Here is a 21612-nt window from a genome sequence, read left to right on the forward strand (position 1 = left end):
GTAATCACCAAAAGTGATATTCTTTTTATTATTTTTCTTTTAGAACTGGTTTCGTGCAGCAGCCACTCAAGTGGTCTCCAGTAGCAAGAGTAAAGCACCGGAGGATAATGGGATTAAAGCTGAGGTGAGAAACTGTCCCACCATCGGTAAGAAGAGGGGCCGCAAGCCCAAAGAGCGTCCGTCTGTGATTGCGCCTCCTCAAATAAACACTGAAGCACCTGCCGCCACTCTATGTTCAACCCCTGCAGTGACTCCCTCCTTGGTCCCAACACAATCTCCGACCTTGTTCCCCGACCCAGTGGACAATGCTAATTCAGGCCAAAACAGACAGCTCAACCCCTCCGCTGCCAGACGAAGCAAACCCAAGAGGCTGTCATTATCCGAGTAGCTCTGCTTTTTGTTTGACCCAGGAGCCAGAGAGGATGCGTACAGTAAATGTTAATGCCGGGAAGCTAAAAGACCTTTCTAACCCCACAAGGACTTGGCACAGAGAAGAAAGTTAAATCAGCCATTAAGAAGTAAAACACAACCTTGATTTTGAAAACCCCAGAGTAAATGTGTCTATTGTTATAAACAATGTAACAGTAGTGTTTCATTTCTCCATTCCACTTTTATCTCGTTGTCATGGCACACATTTCAGCTTCTGTACTCACAGCAGGGGTGTCAGTAGTGATCAAAGATGAAACCTGACTTCTAAATGGATAGCATTTTCTAAACAGAGGTATTCCTAACAAATGAAGAGTAATTCTCTATCTACAAGATTCATGTTATGTTTGAGAGGTTTTAAATAAGATATTCTATTAGCATGGTGAAGTCATTTAATGATAGCTACTGTTTTCACATTTTTTTCACAGATATACTGTACTGTGTACATAAATAATATCTATATCTATATATCTATATACTCAAAGCAATGATGCCATCTATCTTTTTCGAGCCTGACACGTCCAATTGGATCATGAGCAGTCAGAACTTTTGCAGTGTGTGCTGTAGTGCAATGTCGTTTTGAACTTGATTCATTAATGTCTTTCTAGTTTTACTTTTTATTATTTTAATTTTGTTTTAATTTTCATGTTTCAACTAAGCAAGTGTCATATAAGCTAAAATGTTGTGAATCATGTTCTGCTCCATTTCTCCCACAGCTATGTGAGTGTCACATGAGCGACACTGGTTTTATTTTATCTGCATCACGTGACAGTGGAAGGTATCTGCTTTGACAGACATAGCTGCGTGTCCACAGTTCTTTTTACACTGAGGTTAATAAGCAGAAACTCCAACAGTGATGTTTTAGATTTCCATCTGTAAGGTATGAGTGAGTTACATTAACACTTAATATGGCCTTGTTTAATTGATTTTAAACAAGAAAAAACTTGAATTATCTGTCTGAAATAGGACTGGCAAAGCTAAATGTTGGACAGAAATTGGAATTGTGTGTGAAGCTTGTTGCACCATTGCAGCACAATCAAATGATATGACACCATGTTAAAGAAAGCCACATTTTGGCTACTGCTTTAGCTTGAGTCGAGGAACCGAGGAGATAATGAAAATACTATCTTTTATAGAGGCTGAGGGGAAAAGAGAACTTTTATTAAACAGAAAAAATTGCAAATGAAGATTCACCTTAAATTGTATATGAATTAATTCCTGGATGCTCAAAGTTATTGCCTTGCACTTTAACCCTTCTCACTCCCCTCTTGTATTTTTGCACTCCAGGAGTATACAACTTGGCCTAGCGGCTGTCAGGTACAAGAGCGGGAATATTTTATCTCTGATGAGAAATAAACAAGGAAAAACTGAATTTGTCTTGACGTGGGTAATGAGCAGCGTGGTTAACTCTTGCTATTCCGGTTGTGTAATCCAACATGGCTGTCTAATTGTGACTCACCATGTAAAGCCATAACTGGTCTTGTTGATTTAAGGCTGCTCAAGCACTTAATGTTGGTTTAGCTTGAGATAATAAAAAAAGACGTAATCCAATATTATTAAATTATCTTCCAATCTAAAATGTGTGCAATCAGAGAATATTTTCACTTAAGCATATTTAAAGTCGATACTTGAACCAAAAGTTATATTAACAATTTGAGCAAATGAAAAAAAATATTTGATTATATTTGCAGTCTATGGTCATAAAAATGACTCGCGTACTTAAAGTAAGACAGATCTATTTTATATTCTCGTGTGTGCATTACATAGGTAGCAGTCTAAAAGCTTTGGGTGAAGTTGTGGCGTGAGGATATTTCCTGGTGAGATAAGGGTGCTTTACTTGCCACTCTACCTTAAGGACCTGATACAACTCAGTTCCAGTCCATCGATCCATCCTTCCATTTCTCTTTACTGGCAAGTCCTCCAAATTTTGCACCAACAAATGTCAATGTCGTCATTTTAAATCAAGCACTGATGTCAGATGAACGTTTTCACGAAACATTGAATTTGAAATTTATCTTTGTGCCCCCCCCCCCCCACGCGTGACCTTTTATATTGTTAAGCAAAGATTTGAGCTGAATTGCTCCATTATTAATCAACTGATGGAGCTTATTCCCGTGGGGGTAATATGCATGTGTCTGTGTGTGGTAGTGGGATGGACGTTTATCATCTATCCAGGTTCAACAGACGAAGAGAAGCAAGACGAGCACTGATCGGTCCTCTGACCTTTTCAATATGAGTAGTCCAGTGTGTGTGCGTGCGTGCGTGCGCGTGTGTGTGTGTGTGTGTGTGTGCGTGCGTGCGTGTGTTTTAAACAGTTGGCACCTTTGTAATGACTGGATGTCAGAAATTGTAACACTTTGCGTCGAGTGTTATGCCGTGGCACAGAATCAGTTCATCAGCTGCTTGTTCCTCATTTCATTAATAATGTCACATTGACTGTGTTTACCTGACAAGCTTTGGTGTTGCAATATGATAGTTTAGCACTGCTTTTAACAGTGGGTATTTTATATTTTATCACACCCTTTACTATCTGTCTTCCTATGATGTGGAAAACATATCTATCCCGCAGTGTGAGCTAACTGCAACATGTTTAGAGAGTACAGCAATACACCATATTTAGCTGGTTTTGTTGGCTTGCTGATATTTTGATATCGATGTCTTTTAAAAAAAAATGTATGGCTTTTTTTCACTCCCCAACTTTTATTTGTTTGCTTTGAAAATGCTTTTTACATATATTCTCTAAAGTTTAAAAAAAGATTTTAAAAAAAGGTTGAAAAATTTGTAGACCGGAAGGAACTTTGTAGGCCTATGTGTCGGCATACACTGTTATTTTATTCATTTTGATGATGCACAGAAATTGATCTTTTTTCAGTACACAATGACAAACACATTGAGAGAGTCCTTTATTATTATCTATTCAATATGGGACAACAAGGCATATGTATGTGTTTGTTTCTGTATTTAGTGCACTTACTATACCATGAAATAGGCTTGAAATAGGATGTTGTTGGAGCTTTCTAGTTACCTGGACCGTGTGATGTGTGACTTTTGTACCTGGGGGAAACAGCAGGCTCAAAGCGTCTTCCCTTTTGTCAGCAATGTTATCTCCAAACCAAGGTTAATCCTTACAAATCCCCTTCAACAACCTGAGAATTTTACCCTTTTTATTTGGACAACAGTGGTTTATTTTGTATGCTACCTACTTCAAAAGCAGGAAGACGGTTTCCGCCCTTGTTGTTGGGGCCATTGTGATGAAACTGTTGAGAGTTTTAAGAGATGATGTTGTAGCTCATAACTGCTTATGGTATATAAAATTAACAGGTGAAATTAGAAAAATAATGCATTAAAGATTTCCATATCTGAAATTAAGCTGTATAGTATCTAACATGGAAGGCATCCGTACCTCCTTTGAGTCTGAACTGTTACAATTTTTCTCCAAAACTTGTTGTATTACCTGTGCATTAGTATCCCTCAACTAATTAATAAAAGTTTGTTGACTAAACTTGTGTCAATTGTGTCAACTTTTAGGTAAATCTGAATATCTGTTATCCGTAGTACATACATGTAAATTACATGATGGATGTAACTGGTAGAATTTAATAGACGGGTAAACAATGGCCTTACTTTTGAGTCAGTTTCACGGATCAAGTTTAGTGTATGCAGGTACTAACAGTACTGTGTTTTTTACGCACTGGAGGTCAAGTGAGAAAACTTTCAAAAATAACACTAAGAATATTTTTCATTTACTATTAACTAATATGGTGTGATAGCCACGTGCATTTATAACTGCACTTCCAGGTACACTTGAAAAATGCCTACATCTTTTGTACAGTCATGTAAATTGAAACCATTAACTATCTACATGTTTTTCTTGCGATTTTGGCAATAAGTCTTATGGGGGAAGGCTTTAATTATTTACAATAATAATTAATTGTTTAGGTAGGCTTCATTACACTTCAGACATAAGTCCCATACATATTGTTTCATGGTAAATACTTGTTGATGTGTTATTGAATCACATGCAAATTGAAACTAAATGGACTACATATTTTAAATTACTATTGAGATTATTTTAAAAAAAAATCCTCTCACACGTGGCTTGTTGAACGCTTCCAGCCCCTATATGACGATACTGTGATTTGCTGCTGGCTGGAGGTAGGAAGGAAGAAGAAGAAAAAAAAACCAATTGCATTCTGGGACGTGAAGTTCATGTCCGGCTCAATGTCGGCGAGGCCTTGAGAACGTTGAAACGCGATACGCCTACAAGCCCCATGATGCATCGGGGCACAACTGTACTCCCCCTCAGCACCTGATTGTCAACAGAGCAATGTCTGCCGTTAACAAGGAAGGAAGGCTCTCAAAGATGGACAACGAGGAGAAAAGCCCCTCTGTGTCGAACAGGTAACACGGTTAGAAACCGGGAGGGGTTTGTTCAGAAACGTGTCCTTCCGTTTTCTTTCTTAACAAAAAACAGCCCTTGGTTTAAGAATCTCTTTTTAGGAAACTCGACCTATCACACTACAGTATGCGTCTCAATGGCTGCAGTCACGTTACCTTATAAGTGTCATACCGCTGTAACGGCAGTAACGGTAATAGTTTATTACACATCGTCACATTAACTCGGGAGCTTTTTATATTTACTCCGTCTTAAGAACACTTGTCATATTTCACACGAGGTGCCCTCGCCGGATTCCCTTCACTATCGTCAAACCGGGAGAGCACCAGACAAGCTAATGCTACACACGACGTTAGCCCGTGTGCCTCGTTGACGTGCACGGTGACTCAGAACGTGTCAGTAAGTTGCTGGAGAGAAAAAAAATTAAGAGTGTGAATTAAAGAAGAGAGGAGGGGGGGACGGACAGACAGACAGAGGAAGTGAAACAAACAACCGTCCTTCTTCTCCAGAGTAACTCAGAGGCGACAGGTGAGTTTTTATACAGGTGACTGACATTGTGGCTGGATTTACGCACACACGCACACGCACGCACACACACACACACGCACGCGCACACACACACACACACACACGCACACGCACACCGCCATACTGTCGTGTTCAGCGAGAGAGAGCTGGTGGGTTTCACTGTCAGCGGTCAGCCGACAGCGTGGTACCTTACTCGGCCACAAGAGGGAGCCACATCATCAATCTTTATTTCTGCTGGGTCAATGCGCTTGCAACGAACCATTCTTTTCACAATCGATTAATCTGGCGAATATCTTATCGATTAGATTAGTGGTTTGGTCGATCGTGTTTCCCCAAACCCCGAGATGATGTTTTTTTTTATTTTTTATTTTTTACTGTCATATAGAGGAGCAAAGAAACCAGAAAATATTCAGATTTAAGAAGCTGAAATCTGAGGATCTTGACTTTTTTTTCTTCATAAAAACTACTGGAATCGATTAATCGATTATCAAAATAGTTCATTTACTAATCAATTACTAATTGATTAACTGTTGCAGCTCTTTTTATGATATAGAATGGCATCAGAAATGTACAGAAATGTATCGGACAAGTATTTCCATTAGTTTGTCCATCCCATATACAGTATACCCAAATACATACGCCTGTCCTATTTAAAAAAAAAAAAGAGATTACAATAAGTATTTGGCATTTGGTTCATGTTTAAATATTTCGTCCCCTCGTGGCCTCTGTGAAGTGTGACTTTGTTTAATAAATAGTAACATTTCTCTCACTGTACTTATTATATTATTTCTAGTGAAGTTTCAATTCAGCGGTGGCCTATGACTCCGCTCTGAGCCTCTGTAGCCACGGAGAGATGGCTGAATGTTTGGCATAGCAACAGGTTCAGGCTTCTCGTTTTGACGCGGCTTTCTCGCCCTGCGGCAGCTGTCTTCTGACTGCAGTTTAAAGTGTGTGTGTCTCCTCTGTGGTTTCAAACAAGGAAGTGGCAGAAATTAGGACATGTCAAGTCCACAGTCTGAATATTTGGAAACACTTAAGATGTTGGCTTAAATCAAATTGTCTCTAAGCGGTGTGGTTCTTCAACTGTAACCCGAATGCTGGTTTGGTTTTGTTGTTCGCTGCACTGGAAAATAATTAGTCACACTCTTCAGATCTCTGAGTAGAATGGTTTGTTTGTCTGTACAAGTTGTGGCCCGGGAGGTGTGTGTGTGTGTGTGTGTTAGAGAGAGAGAGAGAGAGAGAGAGAGAGGGAGAGAGGGAGAGAGGGAGGGAGGGAGAATGTGTGTGTGTGTGTGTTAGAGAGAGATAGAGAGAATGTGTGTGTGTGTGTGTGTGTGTGTGTGTGTGTGTGTATTTGTTCGTTGTGGGTGCGTTTTGCCCTGAGCTGTTCTGCGCTCTGTCAGCTGACACAGCAGTAGGGATAGTGTTGGGTTTCATCATGCTGTTTACTCCCTGTGAGTGAAGTTAGAGAGGGGACAGTTCCGTGTGTGCGTGTGTTTTGCATGTGTGTGTTTGGTGCCGTGCTGACGTCTCCAGACTCTTGTGTAAGGCACACAGAGACATGGCGAGTCCCTGCGGGGGGGGGGGGGGACAACACATCGCCTCCCCTTCCCACTCTGTTGTCTTATCCCTCGCTCACCGCTCTTCATCTCCCCTACACGGCCTGAATCTCGTGTTGTCAGTCTGTCAACTTCGTCAACAACAGAGGAAAACAATAGCTGTCTGTTTGTCTCTTTTTCCCCCAGTTTATTTCTCTGTCGCTCACCACTGGTCCCTCCTTTACGTCCAGCCACGGGTTGCGACACTGACTGTCAAAGACAGATGACCCAAGCATGGTGTGTGTGTTTGTGTGTGTGTGTGTGTGTGTGCCACGAGTGGGGAGGTCGGGCTCTACCCTGGTGCTATTAATACCACCTAATGAACATAATCTAGAGGCTTGGTTATCCTCTTACATTTGTTGGCTGGACGACCGAGGGGAGGAGTGGCAAGCGAGCGAAAGAGGAGGGAAAAAGCTGAGCTGTATTTGCAGGCGCTCGTCTACCAGGCTGCAGTGCCTCCTCTCTCCCACTGCTGTGGAACTGAATGGTGGAAACAGAAAGCTAAACAGATGCTTAAAGTTTCGTTTCTCGTCCAAGCCGTTTCCCCTCTATATTTCCCTTCCTCCACCTCTCTCCCTCTGGACGTGTTGTACCAGAGAGTGGAGTGCCGTTAAGTGCTTTGTTGTGAATATATGTACTGAGGCAGTAATATAAGATAAAGACAAAACTTGGAAGAGTGCACAAAGTGGAAGCTGCAATTATATTGTCTCCAGGCATGAACACTCTACCGGCTTATTCAGGAGCTAGAATATCTGGCTGTTGGACTCTGAGATCTGATGGAAGGTAAGTGTATTTCATATGTTTCTTTCTTTGATTCTTATTCTCCCAGGTGTGAGTGTTTAGCACAGTTAAGCTAAAGGTGTCTGTGTTTCTCTCTTCAAGATGTGGACGAACAGGATTGACTCGTCTGTAGCTCTTTGCAGTATTGTCATTCGGTTGTTGTTGACATGCATGGGAAAGTTTGCATCTGCCAATTATAGTGACACCAACTTGGTGTGAACGACTGCAGTAATGCTTTTGTGCTGGCACCTACATTTTCCGCGGAATTATTATATATTATATATCATTATTATTACTTTCGCACTAATTAATGATTTAAAAACACTGGGCGAGTTGCGTAACTTTTGTTTACAGATGCAGAAAAAAATAGAAGACAGTTTGATTAGATGAATGTCAATTTAGAAAGTTATATTGTTTTTAAAATATGATATCAAATTTAACGGCACTTGCCTATTGCCACCCTAACTCAAACTGGAGGCTGGAAGCTATGGTCTGTAGATGAGCAAATGAAAAACAGGTTGTGTGAGCCATCGTCCCCCTCCAGAAAGCCAAACAAGGATTTAAATATTTTCTTATTTGATTCAACACATAGTATAAGATAATGTATGACTCAATGTCTTATTTACTCCCCATGTCTGCGCCACAGTTTCGTCTCAGCGACCCTGCCCTGTGACCTCATGTCATCTTTTTCACCAAGGTGCATTCACAGATAATTGTAATGTTTTACGAGCGATGTTACTGTAACCACCGAACAAGTGTATGATTCAGCATAGTCAACTAGGCTAATTGTTATGGCACGCCGGTTTGGTTCGATAACCCAGCTATAGAACTGTGCTATGCCTCATGTTTGGTGGAAAGGCTCTCCCTCAGTCTCAGTTCGCTCCCTGGCTCTATCCACGCTCAGGTGACCTTGTGCGATAAGATAAATCTTTGCTCTCTCTTGTTTGCTTCACCTCCAACCTCTTAGTTAGTCCACCTGGGGAGGTGTATGGTCTATAGAAGGCTGCGGGAGCCCGAGAGTTCACTGGATGACAGGGAAATAGACGGAGGAACATCTCTTAGACAGCCTCCCATTGTTATGGCGTCTGGCTTTTTAAGGTCCTCGTTGGGTGAAGTGTGGATAACTCGGCTACTGCAGTAAGTGTGTTGCTAGCAACTGTTACCTGGTTAGACTGATCACTCACAGAAACATGTGTTTGTAGAACAAACAAGGCAGCATTTGTTTTGATGATACCTCTTGGTGATATTCAATGTGAAACTTAATATTTTGTGACAAAAGTGAATTAGATAATGCGTCACAGATGCCTCAGACTTTGAGAGAGGCGTCTGCCAGGGCGAGTTGAGTTATAGATCTTTCATTCAACAATGTTTTAGAACAGTTCTGTGTGCTGTTGTTCGCAGGTCTGAAAATCATAATTACCCACAACTATTTACGGAATGTTAATGTGCATCCTTCACAACTCTCTGGGGGGAGCCATTAGTAACTATTGCCAAATACTATTACAAGAGTTTCAGAGCCGTTACAAAAGATTGGTACAAGTTTTGGTGTCGAAATACCAGAACCTTGCACAAATATATGAGTAGTAGGGTGCCACAAGAAACCTTTAATGATCTATATTTGAATTTGATTTGCATAACTTGAATAATTGAATTAAAAACTAAATTTAAATCACATAATTTGACTTTGTATTGTTTGACTTGAATAATTGTGTTGAAAAACTGAATCTGATTAACATTTTTTATTTAATCAATTAGATTGGGACTGAACTGATACAGACACACATCTGGGTCACTGAGGCAGAGCAATCGAGTGCAGATTCACAGAACTCCTCTTTCTTTTTTTGAAATTGCACAACAACTTCTTTGGACTTGAACATGAACCTGTAAATCAAGCCTTTGGTCACGCTTCAACATGCTGAAAACTAATCATCCCAGAGTATTATGTCATTTTCAGGGATGTAAAGACTCGCACAAACATGTCAAAATTCAGATAACTTGTATTTTAAGTAATAAGCATCTATTATTATTACCAAACCTCGCATTGCAAAATTCGTCAACAGCTGTGTGGCTGCCTGCAAACTGACACAGATAATTAACACGTCATAAATCTTCTATGATGCGTGAAGTCTTTCCTGAGGCGACACGAACCTGTGACAAAATATTGTCATATATTAGACATTTAGCCATGTTTACATACATATTTAATTTGTGTGTTCTTTAAAAAATACCTTTGCTGGCTGGGAACATACAAGCGCCAGCTTGACAGGACTCCCTGTCAAGTGCGTGCTGAGGTTGCTTTAGGCCATGACTTGCATGTGGAGAGGCAGGTAGGAACAGACACCGGCTTTCTTCAAGATAAGCATCCAAATTAATTAGGTGAAGGTATTTTGCAGGAACTCCTCTCTTGCCGAAAACACACTCCTGTTTCCAAAACAGCGGCACAGCAGAACTACCTTTTAAACCAGTCAAAATGCCAATAATGACACTGAATGTTCTTGTCAATATCCATTAGCAGCAAATAGGTTGATCGCTTCTTTTTTCTATGCAATTATTCTGAGACGAGAAATTCAAATGTAAATGATTCGAATTCAGTTTCTGTCCATATGAAGTACGACACAAAATGATCTGTGTAGAAATTTGGTCACCGGTCCTCTCACTGTGTGGCTCAGGAGGTAGAGGTGGTCGTCCACTACCGTTGGCGGTTCGATCCCCGCTTCCCAACGTTAAGTGACTTTGGGCAAGACACTTAAGCCTTAATTGCCTCTGACATTTCTCACGGCAATGTATGAATGTTACAAGCGAGGTAAATAGCAGCACTGTATGAATGTGTGTGTGTGAATGGGTGAATGTGACTTGTACTGTAAAGCTCCTCGAGTGGTCAACAAGACTAGAAATGTGCTATATAAATACAGTCCATTGACTGCGTCTTGCAGACACCATTGACCGATGTGTTTGATTTGAATAGTTGATGCAAATTCACTCTGTGCCTGTCTCCCCCGAAGAGCCGATACCTGTTTTGAATGAGCTTGTTCTCATTTGTTCATGATGAACATGTACTCGACTTTATTCTTTGTCTTCATCGTTGTCAACACCCTCAGCACACTGTATGCACACATGGTTGAGTTGAAAAAACGGATCACATGATCTGCTTTCATGTATGTGAGTCAACGAGTTAACATAAAGTGTACATTGGTTCCCGAGGCATTTACGCTCCACAGGGGTGTACAAAGCTCACCTGTTGGACGCTTAAGAACTAATCATTAACGTATGGCGGGGTGATACAACACTAGCTTTGTCTTGTCACTGGGCCGACTTTCTTTAAAGTTTAACTGCACTTGCATGATTCCACAGCTACAAACCCAAGCTGATGTCTGTCTGTGCTGTTTGGCAAACATGGGTCGCTCACTGAAAGTCTAGCAGGAAGCTTTAACAGGAAGGATATTTTGAAATGATCATGGCAAATTTGATGATCCTGTTCATTAAATTTGTGTCTTATTGTCTTGTTTTTTAATGGCCTTATTTAACCCCATAAGCAATTTAACTAGATAGTTGTTCATTGTGATGGTGCTTAAGCTTTGGCAAAAAGAACAACAACCAACATGAAAGAAATTGCTAGTTTTTCCATTTCTCCAGACGGTGACGGCGTGCTCTGTTGTGTGTTGGTTGTTTTTACAGTGGAGGTGGTGAGGGATCACTGGACCGACTCCTCCCCTCAGTAAGCACGGGCCTGACGCCTCGGAAAAGGACGACTAGCCAGTGTAAGTCTGAGCCTCCTCTCCTGCGGACCTCCAAACGGACCATCTACACCGCTGGACGCCCGCCCTGGTACAACGAACATGGAACACAGTCCAAAGAGGCCTTTGTCATTGGTAAAAGAGATGCACAACACAATGTCTTTTTTATTTCCTTCTCTCATTTTGTGAACTTTGTCCTATTAATTTGCAGGGTCATACATCAGAATACAAATGAACTTGCATTGCATTGCCAGTACATCTTTATAAGTGTGAGCTCTTAAAACTGAAGGAAAAGATTTGTAGATTTATTCTTGGTAAAAAAAAAAAATGTAGTTTCAGTTTACGGGATGCAGGACAGTTAAACTGAATTAAAGGAGTTTCTGAAAATACCTTCACCTGTTGATGGGGATGTTTATTTTGAAGACAACTGTGCCTCTCTACATGCAAGTAATAACCTAAAGCAACCTCAACATGCACTTCACAGGTCGTCTTGTCTTGAGTTTGTATGTTCACAATAAGCAAAACAAACATGTATGAAAACTCTACTTATTGTTTTTATGTCCATGTTCTGTCACAGGTCTCTGTGGCGGCAGCGCTTCAGGAAAGACGACAGTAGCCAGGAAAATCATCGAGGCTCTAGATGTGCCCTGGGTTGTATTGCTCTCAATGGACTCTTTTTACAAGGTACGCGTTGTGTGTGCAGTATGTGTGGTATGCAGTGATGGATCTGTGTTGATTTGTATGCAGCCACACACCTGTCTCTAAATGTTGTAATGTGAACTTAGCATACCGGATGCCTATTTCTTTTAAGTTGTATGAATTTTGACGTTTGTTTCTTCATGTCAATCCAAATGCTTTGGATTTGATTATAGAGGTAGAAATGTCGACATTTCAACCCTTTACAGAGTCTTAAGAATGACTTAATCTTTGTCTGATATGACTGCTAATCCCCCAGTAGCCTGAGGGAAGGGTAGGGAAGAGTTGGACCGAGTGCAGAAGACAGAGTAAAATAGACAACATAGGAATTTAATTTTGAATCCCAGAAAGTGAAAAAGACGTGAAAGTGAGAAAGTGAGCGGAGACAGAGAGACAGAGCGGAGACAGAAAGGATAAAAGCAAGAGGTGTCATTCATGCCCCTCTCTACCTCCACCCACTCTCTTGTTATGTAATCCTGTCACCGTCTGACAGCAGCAGGTCACCCTGTTGTCCAGTGGTACTGTGGCCTTAAGCTAGTAACATGGTGTTACCAGAGGTCGGCATCCAAAACATTTCTCATGAAATTTTATCTCTTTTTAAATTTACATCAAAGTCTGGTTTTGTGTGGTTTGTTGTGTCTGGTTTATTATTATTATTGTTGCTATTATTATTATGATTATTATACACCTCTACGTGGAACCTGCATTGTGCTATGTTCCCTTTCTATTTTCCCCTGCCAACCCAACACCTTGTTAAAAGGAAGGTTTTCTTTGCCACTGTCACCAAGCGCTGGCGAGCAAGTAACACTGGTTTGTCATATTCAGTGTGTAATCTGTGAACTTGAGAAGGGAGTGCTGCTGTCCTGAAACTGCCACATACCAGGTCTGGGGTTTTATTTTTCGACCACCCTAAGGCGCTCATACGCAGGCACGCACGCACACGCAGCCCACCTGGTACAGGCGTCACATGATGTTCTCCTAAATTTAGGTCTCTTAACTTTAACTGCTCCTGAATACTGGTCTCTCTTGTTGTGTTGTGTTTTTAAGGTTTTGTAAATTGTGTCCCTTATTTGATCATTTCTGTTTGTTTCATTTGAACACATTTATGTAATGATATCACTATGTTAATCCAAATTAAATTAAAAAAAAAAAAATTCCATACGCCAATGTTTTGTTAATGTCATCGTGCTCAGAGAGCCACATCGTTGTGGCGGGGTCCCTGTGAAGTCATTCTAACGATGCTGCGGTCGTCCTCCTCAGGTCCTGTCCCCGGAGCAGCAGACCCGGGCAGCCAGTAACGACTTTAACTTTGACCACCCCGACGCCTTTGACTTTGATTTGCTGACACACACCCTGCGCAAACTCAAACAGGGCAAGAGTGTAAAGATCCCTGTGTATGACTTCACAACCCACGGGAGACAGAAGGAGTGGGTAAGGATGAATGCATCACGAGTAGCACATCAGTGTTACTGCACATACTGTAATCTCAGTCTCTGGATTACTTATAAGGGTTTTAATCTCCCTCGCTGCTACTGCAACAAATCCTTTTTGTAATTTCTCCCTCTGCTTGCTTTTATATTTTAATGTCCATTAACTGCACTCAGACGTTCTCTCATCAGTGGCATCTGTCAGTTTTGGTTCATCACATGATGACTGCTGCTCATGTGTCTACTGTTGTTAGTATAAACATTGTACTATAATAATGCTACATGCTCTTGTCCATCACAGAAAATCGTGTATGGAGCCAGTGTGATCATCTTCGAGGGAATCATGGCCTTTGCAGATAAAGCACTCTTGCAGGTAAGACAGGGTTATTGTCCTCTGGTATGTTCAGCTGGTCACTGGAAGTCGCTTGTGTCAAGTCTATTGTTATCGGACATGTGACCTTTTCTCAGTTTTATTCATTTGTACCATCTGATGTTGTCTAAGGAAAAAACGAGCTTTGCAAGTCTTTTAAATCCCCGATTTAAAGGTTACTTAATTCAAAAGTAAATATGTTGGGATAGGATTAGGAGGAAATAGGATTGGAACTGACATCAGAGACGTATCTAAATCTGCTTATATGTTGGCTAATATATAGACCACAGGCTAAAAATAGCATCAAGATGTTATATTTAGCTTTCCCTCTTTCCTCTTCCTCTTTGTGTGAATGAGTGGTGGAAACTTATTCTTTAATATTCTCTCGTTAGTTGCTGGACATGAAGATTTTTGTGGACACAGACTCCGACATTCGCTTGGTGCGCCGGCTGAGGAGGGACATTTGCGAAAGGGGACGAGACATCGAGGGTGTCATCAAGCAGTACAACAAGTTCGTCAAGCCAGCGTTCGAGCAGTACATTGAGCCCACCATGCGCCTGGCTGATATAGTGGTGCCACGTGGTGTGTACACACACACTCACACACGTATTTATATACAGGTCAAATTTCACATGACTGCTCCTTTAATTTCACTATACAGCTCAGTAGGACAGATACTGCATTCAGGGGTGATGAGTTACAGTTATAGTTACTGTGATTGTGTGTTTCATCATCGCGTCAGGTGGCGGCAACATGGTGGCCATTGATTTGATCGTCCAGCATGTCCACAGTCAGCTGGAGGAGGTAAGAGAGGTCACACTTACAGACCTACATACACATACAGTCACTCCGGGTCATTATTCCTTCCTGGTGTCATGTTGTTTTCCATTTGTTTTCTCACAGTATATCTCACCATTAGAGCTGAAAACATACTATTTAACTTGCTGCTGTAGGGATGATCTGTACTCATTAGTGGTGTAGTTTCAACTCGCCCCTCATTTTCTTTTTGTCAGTAATTGCAAACTACATCACTCCCTCTAGTGGATAGAAAAAACACTGCACAGATTTTAGAGGATGATAAATGTCCGTTATTTCTGGGCTTATTCATTTCATTTTCACTTTTAGGACAAATTTTTTCAGTTTGCTGAGTAAAATAATACCTTTTTTTGGTCCGGTAATTTATTAAATTTTCTGGCATCTAGTTTCTACGTTTCTCCAAAGATTATCTGCTTCTCCCATCATAACTCTCCCTTTTCAAATACCACTGAAGAAAGGGGAGTTAAGATGTCCTAGAATACTGTACATATAGCCTATTCACAATGCAATCAGGATAGAGTCCACTGAATCATGTACCTGATACAATGAGGTACAGAAAATGTTTAATTCTCAGCTACATTTTAAACAGTGTTAAAAACCAGGAGAAGGTTCATTTTTCTTTAATCCAACTCATTGATTCATTGCATGTACTTGTGGATTTGATGTGCAACATAAACTAATTGTCACCCACGGCACCTTTTTGCCCACGGTGAGCACTCTGTGCGACGGTGCACTTTACTCTGTTCCCTCCCCACTATACACACAGTAACACACATGCTGCTGATGGACTATTCTCCCACTCTCTCTCCCCCCCCCACTCCCCTCCACCCTAAATCCCTCCATGGCTCACAGCGCGAGCTCAGCGTCAGGTAGAGTGGTCTTTTTCCTGTTTATCATTCTCTTCAACACCACCTGCCCAATTCCCCCAATCACTCCAGCTTCTCACTTGGAGGGAGAGAAATAGAGGCGAGCAAAACCAACTTCTGCCTTCCCCTGATCTGCTGGCTGCTGTGGCACATCACCAGGCGGCACTCTTGTGCTGTATCTGTAAACCAAAAATGGCTTCTAAAGGATTCAGTCGTGAGACTGCGCCAAAGCATCGTAAAGATTTAGTCCACTCCGGCATGGAATACATTTAAACTGTCATCTGTCGACATTTGACAGCGTAGCTTTGATCAAAAGTTTGGACGTGCAGTGGTGCAGCCAGCACTTATTTTAAAGATGTTGGTTTTCCCTCTTTCTACCTTTTTAGAGAAATGACAACTCACACTCTTCCTGGCTTCTGTGTCTAAAAATACACCAAATGACTCAAGTCACTGACCCCTCCTTTCAGCGACAACGAGAATCAGAGTGACTATAACAGAAAGCGAGAGACAGAGAGAGGAAGCTCTAGCTACAGCTATTGTTGAATATCACACAGCTCAGCCACAGAGAAAGTTTCCAATACCCTACTACAAAGCGCAGAGTTTTTCCATTGAATGTCGGCCACAGTATCTGAGACCGAGAGAGAGAGAGAGAGGAAGTGAGCTCGATGTCTGTCTTTAGACACAGGATGTGCTGGGGCCTGTGAGCTGAAATACCAACCTCTTCTGTTCTACATGGTGAAAGAGTGACAGCCGCACGGTAGCTTGTGCACCTCCCACGCGCGCACACACACACACACACACACACACGCACACACAATTGATGCACGTGTGTAGATATCCAAATCTGGTTCAAAAGTCAATTGTGCTCTCTACAACCCAAGTATCTGCAAAGATCTGACAAAGCATGGCCCGTTGTCATTATCATGACAGATACAGTGAGCGATAACCAGGACATATTATTTCACTCAAAATGGCAGTTTGCTTTAGTGTGGTGAGCTAATCAGGTGTTTGACATTTTTTAAAGTGCCAGCTGTCACACTTTTCACTGTGTGAGAAAGTCCGCCATCCCCTTGATCCACCTGATTTTGTGTCTCTTCTCATTTTCTCCTCCTCTTGTCTGTTGTTTTTCATCTCTCTGTGTCTCGTCTGTTGTGATTGTTGTCGTTGTTGTTGTTTCGTCGAAAAAAAAACAACCTCTCCCGATAGAGGAAACTTCGCTGGGATATGTGAGCAGATTTGCTATGATTTCTCTTTTTCTTTGCATCTGGCTAATTTTCATTGCAGTGACATCGTAGAGACTGTAGTGTCAACGCAACTGCATCCTTGAGTATTTCTAACAGCGTGTTCCTCTTGAGCCCAGGGTAGACCGAGGCTAATCTGATATTCTAGTATTAGTGGAATACTCTGGTGTTTGTAAAAGTAGTAGAGACATGTCATGGAAAATAACATTTCTACATTTTTATCGTACAGGGAAATGTTGCTTTATTTCAAATCTGTGTATATTATATTAATATTTAATATGCTTACTTCAAAATGATCAATGTTATTTTCCATTATCACGGTCTCTGTGCTGTTGAACTGCTGAAATACTCAACACAGCACTGTGTGATTTCTAATTATGTATTTTTACAGTTACTGTGGTTACACACTACCCTTGTCAACTTTGCGCAAGCTACTACTAAAAAAAATGGTGTGCACGTATTTTCACGTCTGTGTTTGTGTGTGTGTGTGGGTGTGTGTGTGTGTGTGTTTTCTAATTGTACGTACAGTATGTGTGTGCACACTTGTCTGTGAACTGGCACATACTGTACACACATGCATGCAGAGCGTGCTAATTACACTCATATTCATGCTTGTTGTTTCCATGTGTCTGTCCCTCTTCCCTCCTCCTGCTCCTCTCACCCTGCATCATCACCCCCGCTCTACTATTTGTTGCCGTGGTTACAGGGCAGCCCTGGCATCTGCACACCAGGCCCAGCCCCTCCCCCAGACCCTCAGCGTTCTGGAGAGCACACCCCAGGTCAAGGGTATGCACACGATCATCAGGTAGAAGCTAAGGAATCCGATTTGTGTTTTAACATTAATAACCACATCTGTTTATGTCGAGACGTGTGCAGTGTAAAGCAGTCGCCACAATCAAATCGTGACTGTCTTTTTCCTAATCACCACATTTAGAAATAAGGAAACCAGCCGCGATGAGTTCATCTTCTACTCCAAGAGGCTGATGCGCCTGTTGATCGAGAGAGCGCTCTCCTTCCTCCCCTCACAGGTGAAACCTGCTAAGATAAGCTGTTCTTTTTTATTCATAGCAATGCGTGGTTCTGTCGTCCTTTGTGTTGAGGACGTGAACCATTCGATACCTGGGCCCAGATGGAGACATGAGAAAGAAGGAAGGTGTGAGACAACTGATGGGTCGACAGATACTGACAAGATACAGCAAGAGGGTGCGATAAAGAACAATATGTGACCTTTAAATAAGGAAACTATTGTCACATAAAAGATTCACGCAGGAAGAGTAAATGCTTGTATTTGCTGAAGAGAGAATCAAATAGACACACACTTCGCGACCTGTGGCACGAGCAAGGAAACTTGAGTTACCACAATGGAAAGTTTCCATGTTAAAACCTTTAGACACAGGTGACTGAAAGTCTGCGAACAGCTCACTGGAGCTGGTCACAAACTATTTTCCTGACTTCTGTTGCACAGCGATGTGCTTACACTGTTGTTATTTTTAATATTATCTCAGGTCCACATAGTCCAGACCCCCCAAGGAGAGGATTATGAAGGCAGGACTTTCCACGGGAAGAGGGTGAGTGAACTCCATTTAACTTCTGCCATTTTCTTGACTCTTTTTTTATTTTCATTTTTTTATTATTTTAAAGACCATTCAGTTAGTTATTGTCTCTACATAAAGGGGTGCAATGAACCTTTTTATTTTCTTTGTTTCTCTTTAGATCACAGGCGTGTCCATCCTGCGAGCCGGCGAGACCATGGAGCCGGCGCTGAGGGCCGTCTGTAAAGACGTTCGCATTGGCAAGATCCTCATCCAGACCAACCAGGACACAGGAGAACCAGAGGTACATATTTGAAATATGGCTTATGGATCAAAGAACTTCAAAACTGTTGCACCTTTTTATGTTGTTCTGTGTAGAACATTTTACTGCTATTATATTATCTTTTGCTCATCTACATGCCCTTTCCAGGAAATTGTCATAACGCCAGCTAGTATTGGTACAGGTCATGAATTTCACATTCTTGTGTTAACCGACATCCTGTCTCTGAACCCTTCAGCTTCATTACCTGCGTCTACCGAAAGACATCGGTGAGGATCACGTGATTCTGATGGACTGTACCGTGTCCACTGGAGCTGCTGCCATGATGGCTGTACGAGTCTTGCTGGTGGGTGCGCTTGATTTGTTCACAAATTGCCTGCAGTGACCCTTGCATTACAACCGTTTTAGACGTTCATGTTTTTTAAAAAATATATATACTTTTTTTTTTTTTAGGACCATGATGTTCAGGAGGAAAAAATCCTGCTAGTGTCTTTGCTAATGGCTGAGATGGGAGTCCACTCAGTGGCCTACGCATTTCCACAGGTCAAAATCATCACCACAGCCGTCGACAAGAAGGTCAACGATCTCTTCCACATCATACCTGGCATAGGTGAGAAGATAAGAAGAGAGTGTCATAGAGAGACATTTGGAATATAACAAGTCCTCCTTATGCAGTGTATTCACGATTCATTTCATGTGTGCTTGACCTTTACATGATGTCATCTCTGATCTTTACTCATATTATCTTGTTTGTCGTCATCTTAGGAAACTTTGGGGATCGATACTTTGGAACAGATGCGCCCCCTGACTGGAGCGACGAAGAGATGGATGAGCCCAGTTACTGATAAATGATTGACAGTGCACTAATTTATTGGGCACTGCCCCTCTGAGGACAATATGAGGATATGTTCTTTGCCTCTTTCAGGCCATAACATCCAGTATGTCTTTTACGAACAAAGGCCCTTAAAAAGGACAGACATCGCTAGAGTCACCTTATTGAAATTTTAAATTATATTATTTAATCTTATGTAAATATTGTTGAGGAAAGTGGTCTTATGAAGTTTGAAATATTTTCATATGTTGAATAAGTTATGAAGTCCAAATGCTTTATTTTGTTTTTTTAAATTTTGACAATCTCTGCATAGACATTTGTGGTTTTGAAAATAAATATTTAGCCTTAAGCCGCGTTCTGTGGACGACACAACTGAATGTAATTTTGCAGGTGCTGTGAAGAAAAGAAAAAAAGGTTATTTTTTATCACATCGCTTCTTCACAACTTTCACAAAAGTAAAATCAGAACATAAACTCATGTTGCTCAACTTCCATTGCCATGAGCACTCTCTGAAGGACCATTCAATCGGAAATCGTGTAGGTGTATCTATCTTTTTTTTTTTTCTTTTTAGCTCACAGGTTCAGCCTCTGTGGATTGCTGCCCTTACCAGTTAAATAGGGTGTTGAAAACGTTTTTCATTATACAGCTTAAAGTATGCACTTAATGTGTATTTATGCAGTATGTTCCTCATTTGCATATTTTCACTATGGATAGACCTGACGAGTGAAAAGGCAAGTCATGCATCTTTTAACTGCTATGGAAATGGGTGATCTGCGTTTTTAAAAAAACATATTAAGTGTTTGTTTCAGTCCCACGCATCCTGATATATGCATTTTTTTTTTTTTTAGCTGTAGATGGTATTGTGTTATATTTTTAATTTTTTAAAGGGCGCGTTGGGTTGCGGATACATGTGAACTCAAAACATGTCAAAAAGTCTTCTGATGGTGCCTGATCTTTTTACATGGTGTTAGAGTTGAAAATAATGTGAACTGTGACAATTACAATTGGTGCCTGTTTTATATTTTCAACAGCTGCCCAGACGTGTGGTCATACTCCATAATATCCACGTGGTCGTCTGAACACGTGCAATGAGACACGAGAAGGAGAGTGTTGCATAGAAAGTGCATTTTGATATCATCATGTAGCGACTAGCCTGTTGAGTTAGGTTAATAGTGACGCTCTCTTCGACAAGTTTACGATTAACTGTAAATATACCACATTTTCTTTAATCCACATGCACGACTTTAAGAGGAGAAACATGAAATGAGGCTCATTGCAACTGTCGGTCCACCATTAATGTCGCCACTTAGTCAACTGCTAGTGTACAACAGTCATTCAGTTGTGAGAATCCATCGATTGTGTTTGCAGCCACAGCGTTTGACGGAGTGCCGTTAGGTCTTTTAATTCTTCTGCTGCATGTTAGTTATGTATTTAATAAAAAGTGCAATGGAGCTTTTCTTTCTCGAGTGCATCATTTCATGTAGGTCAAGTATACGTGATTATGGTGTAATGTTCAGCCAGCTCTCCCAAGGTCTCATTTAGGCACAACTCATTTCAAAATATTTTTCAGTCAGGGTTATTGAAACGCACCTCATAATATACAAAGTAAATGCCGTCGCCACGTTTGAAAAAACACGATGAGATATTTACTCAGTTGGCAGTTTATTAGGAACCCCTGACTTATGCCGTCTAATACAACAGTCCTGCAACAAATCTCTTCACAAAGGTGATAATGTTCAGTGTTTTGTCTAAGCTGTCAGAGACGTGTTGATTCGACGCTATGATCAATTTGGAGGCTGCAGTCAGTGCTGTTGAAACGCATTGTATTACGCTGAGAGATGTTCCTTTTATTTTTTGTCCACCTCATTCAAATTCAATAAGAGTAGGGTACATAATAGACACATCTCTTTGTTTAATGTAATAAAGTTCAACAGTATTAATAACATCCTGCAAAATGATCACACAGTTGAATCGAGCCCACACAGACATCACATCCTCCATGTGAGTACGATTTATTGGATTGTTGCATTAGAGGACATTAGCTGTAGCTGGTTGTTCTTAATAAACTGACAACTTTGCCTTTCATCACA

The 21612-nt window shown here is 41.1% G+C and overlaps 2 protein-coding genes across 13 annotated transcripts in view; both read left to right on the forward strand.

The window, feature by feature from the left end:
• The window catches only part of znf512b (zinc finger protein 512B), a 30006-nt gene extending 26078 nt beyond the window's left edge, over positions 1 to 3928 (forward strand). For all 9 annotated transcript variants that reach the window (XM_035646186.2, XM_035646179.2, XM_035646183.2 and 6 more), the window contains one exon: positions 44 to 3928. In XM_035646186.2, the coding sequence (XP_035502079.1) occupies positions 44 to 388 (345 nt within the window). In that variant the 3' untranslated portion in view covers positions 389 to 3928. The remainder of the gene's footprint in view (positions 1 to 43) is intronic.
• Positions 3929 to 4683: 755 nt separating this feature from the next.
• uckl1b (uridine-cytidine kinase 1-like 1b) lies at positions 4684 to 20973 on the forward strand. Of its 4 annotated transcripts, none has more exons than XM_035646194.2 (15): positions 4684 to 4827; positions 11404 to 11597; positions 12040 to 12146; positions 13419 to 13589; positions 13887 to 13958; positions 14348 to 14537; positions 14698 to 14759; positions 15624 to 15640; positions 17585 to 17683; positions 17813 to 17906; positions 18384 to 18446; positions 18592 to 18714; positions 18929 to 19036; positions 19144 to 19300; positions 19456 to 20973. In XM_035646194.2, the coding sequence occupies exons 1-15, from the start codon at positions 4754 to 4756 to the stop codon at positions 19533 to 19535; spliced, it is 1611 nt and encodes a 536-aa protein (XP_035502087.1). In that variant the 5' UTR covers positions 4684 to 4753; the 3' UTR covers positions 19536 to 20973. The 4 variants fall into 4 exon arrangements, with proteins under 4 accessions (XP_035502087.1, XP_035502086.1, XP_035502088.1 ...); XM_035646193.2 differs by lacking the exon at positions 15624 to 15640 and adding an exon at positions 16844 to 16863; XM_035646195.2 differs by lacking the exons at positions 4684 to 4827; positions 15624 to 15640 and adding exons at positions 7346 to 7731; positions 16844 to 16863.
• Positions 20974 to 21612: the final 639 nt, after the last annotated feature.

Source organism: Scophthalmus maximus, chromosome 3, assembly GCF_022379125.1.
Source record: "Scophthalmus maximus strain ysfricsl-2021 chromosome 3, ASM2237912v1, whole genome shotgun sequence".
In the NCBI taxonomy this organism is placed as follows: domain Eukaryota; kingdom Metazoa; phylum Chordata; class Actinopteri; order Pleuronectiformes; family Scophthalmidae; genus Scophthalmus; species Scophthalmus maximus.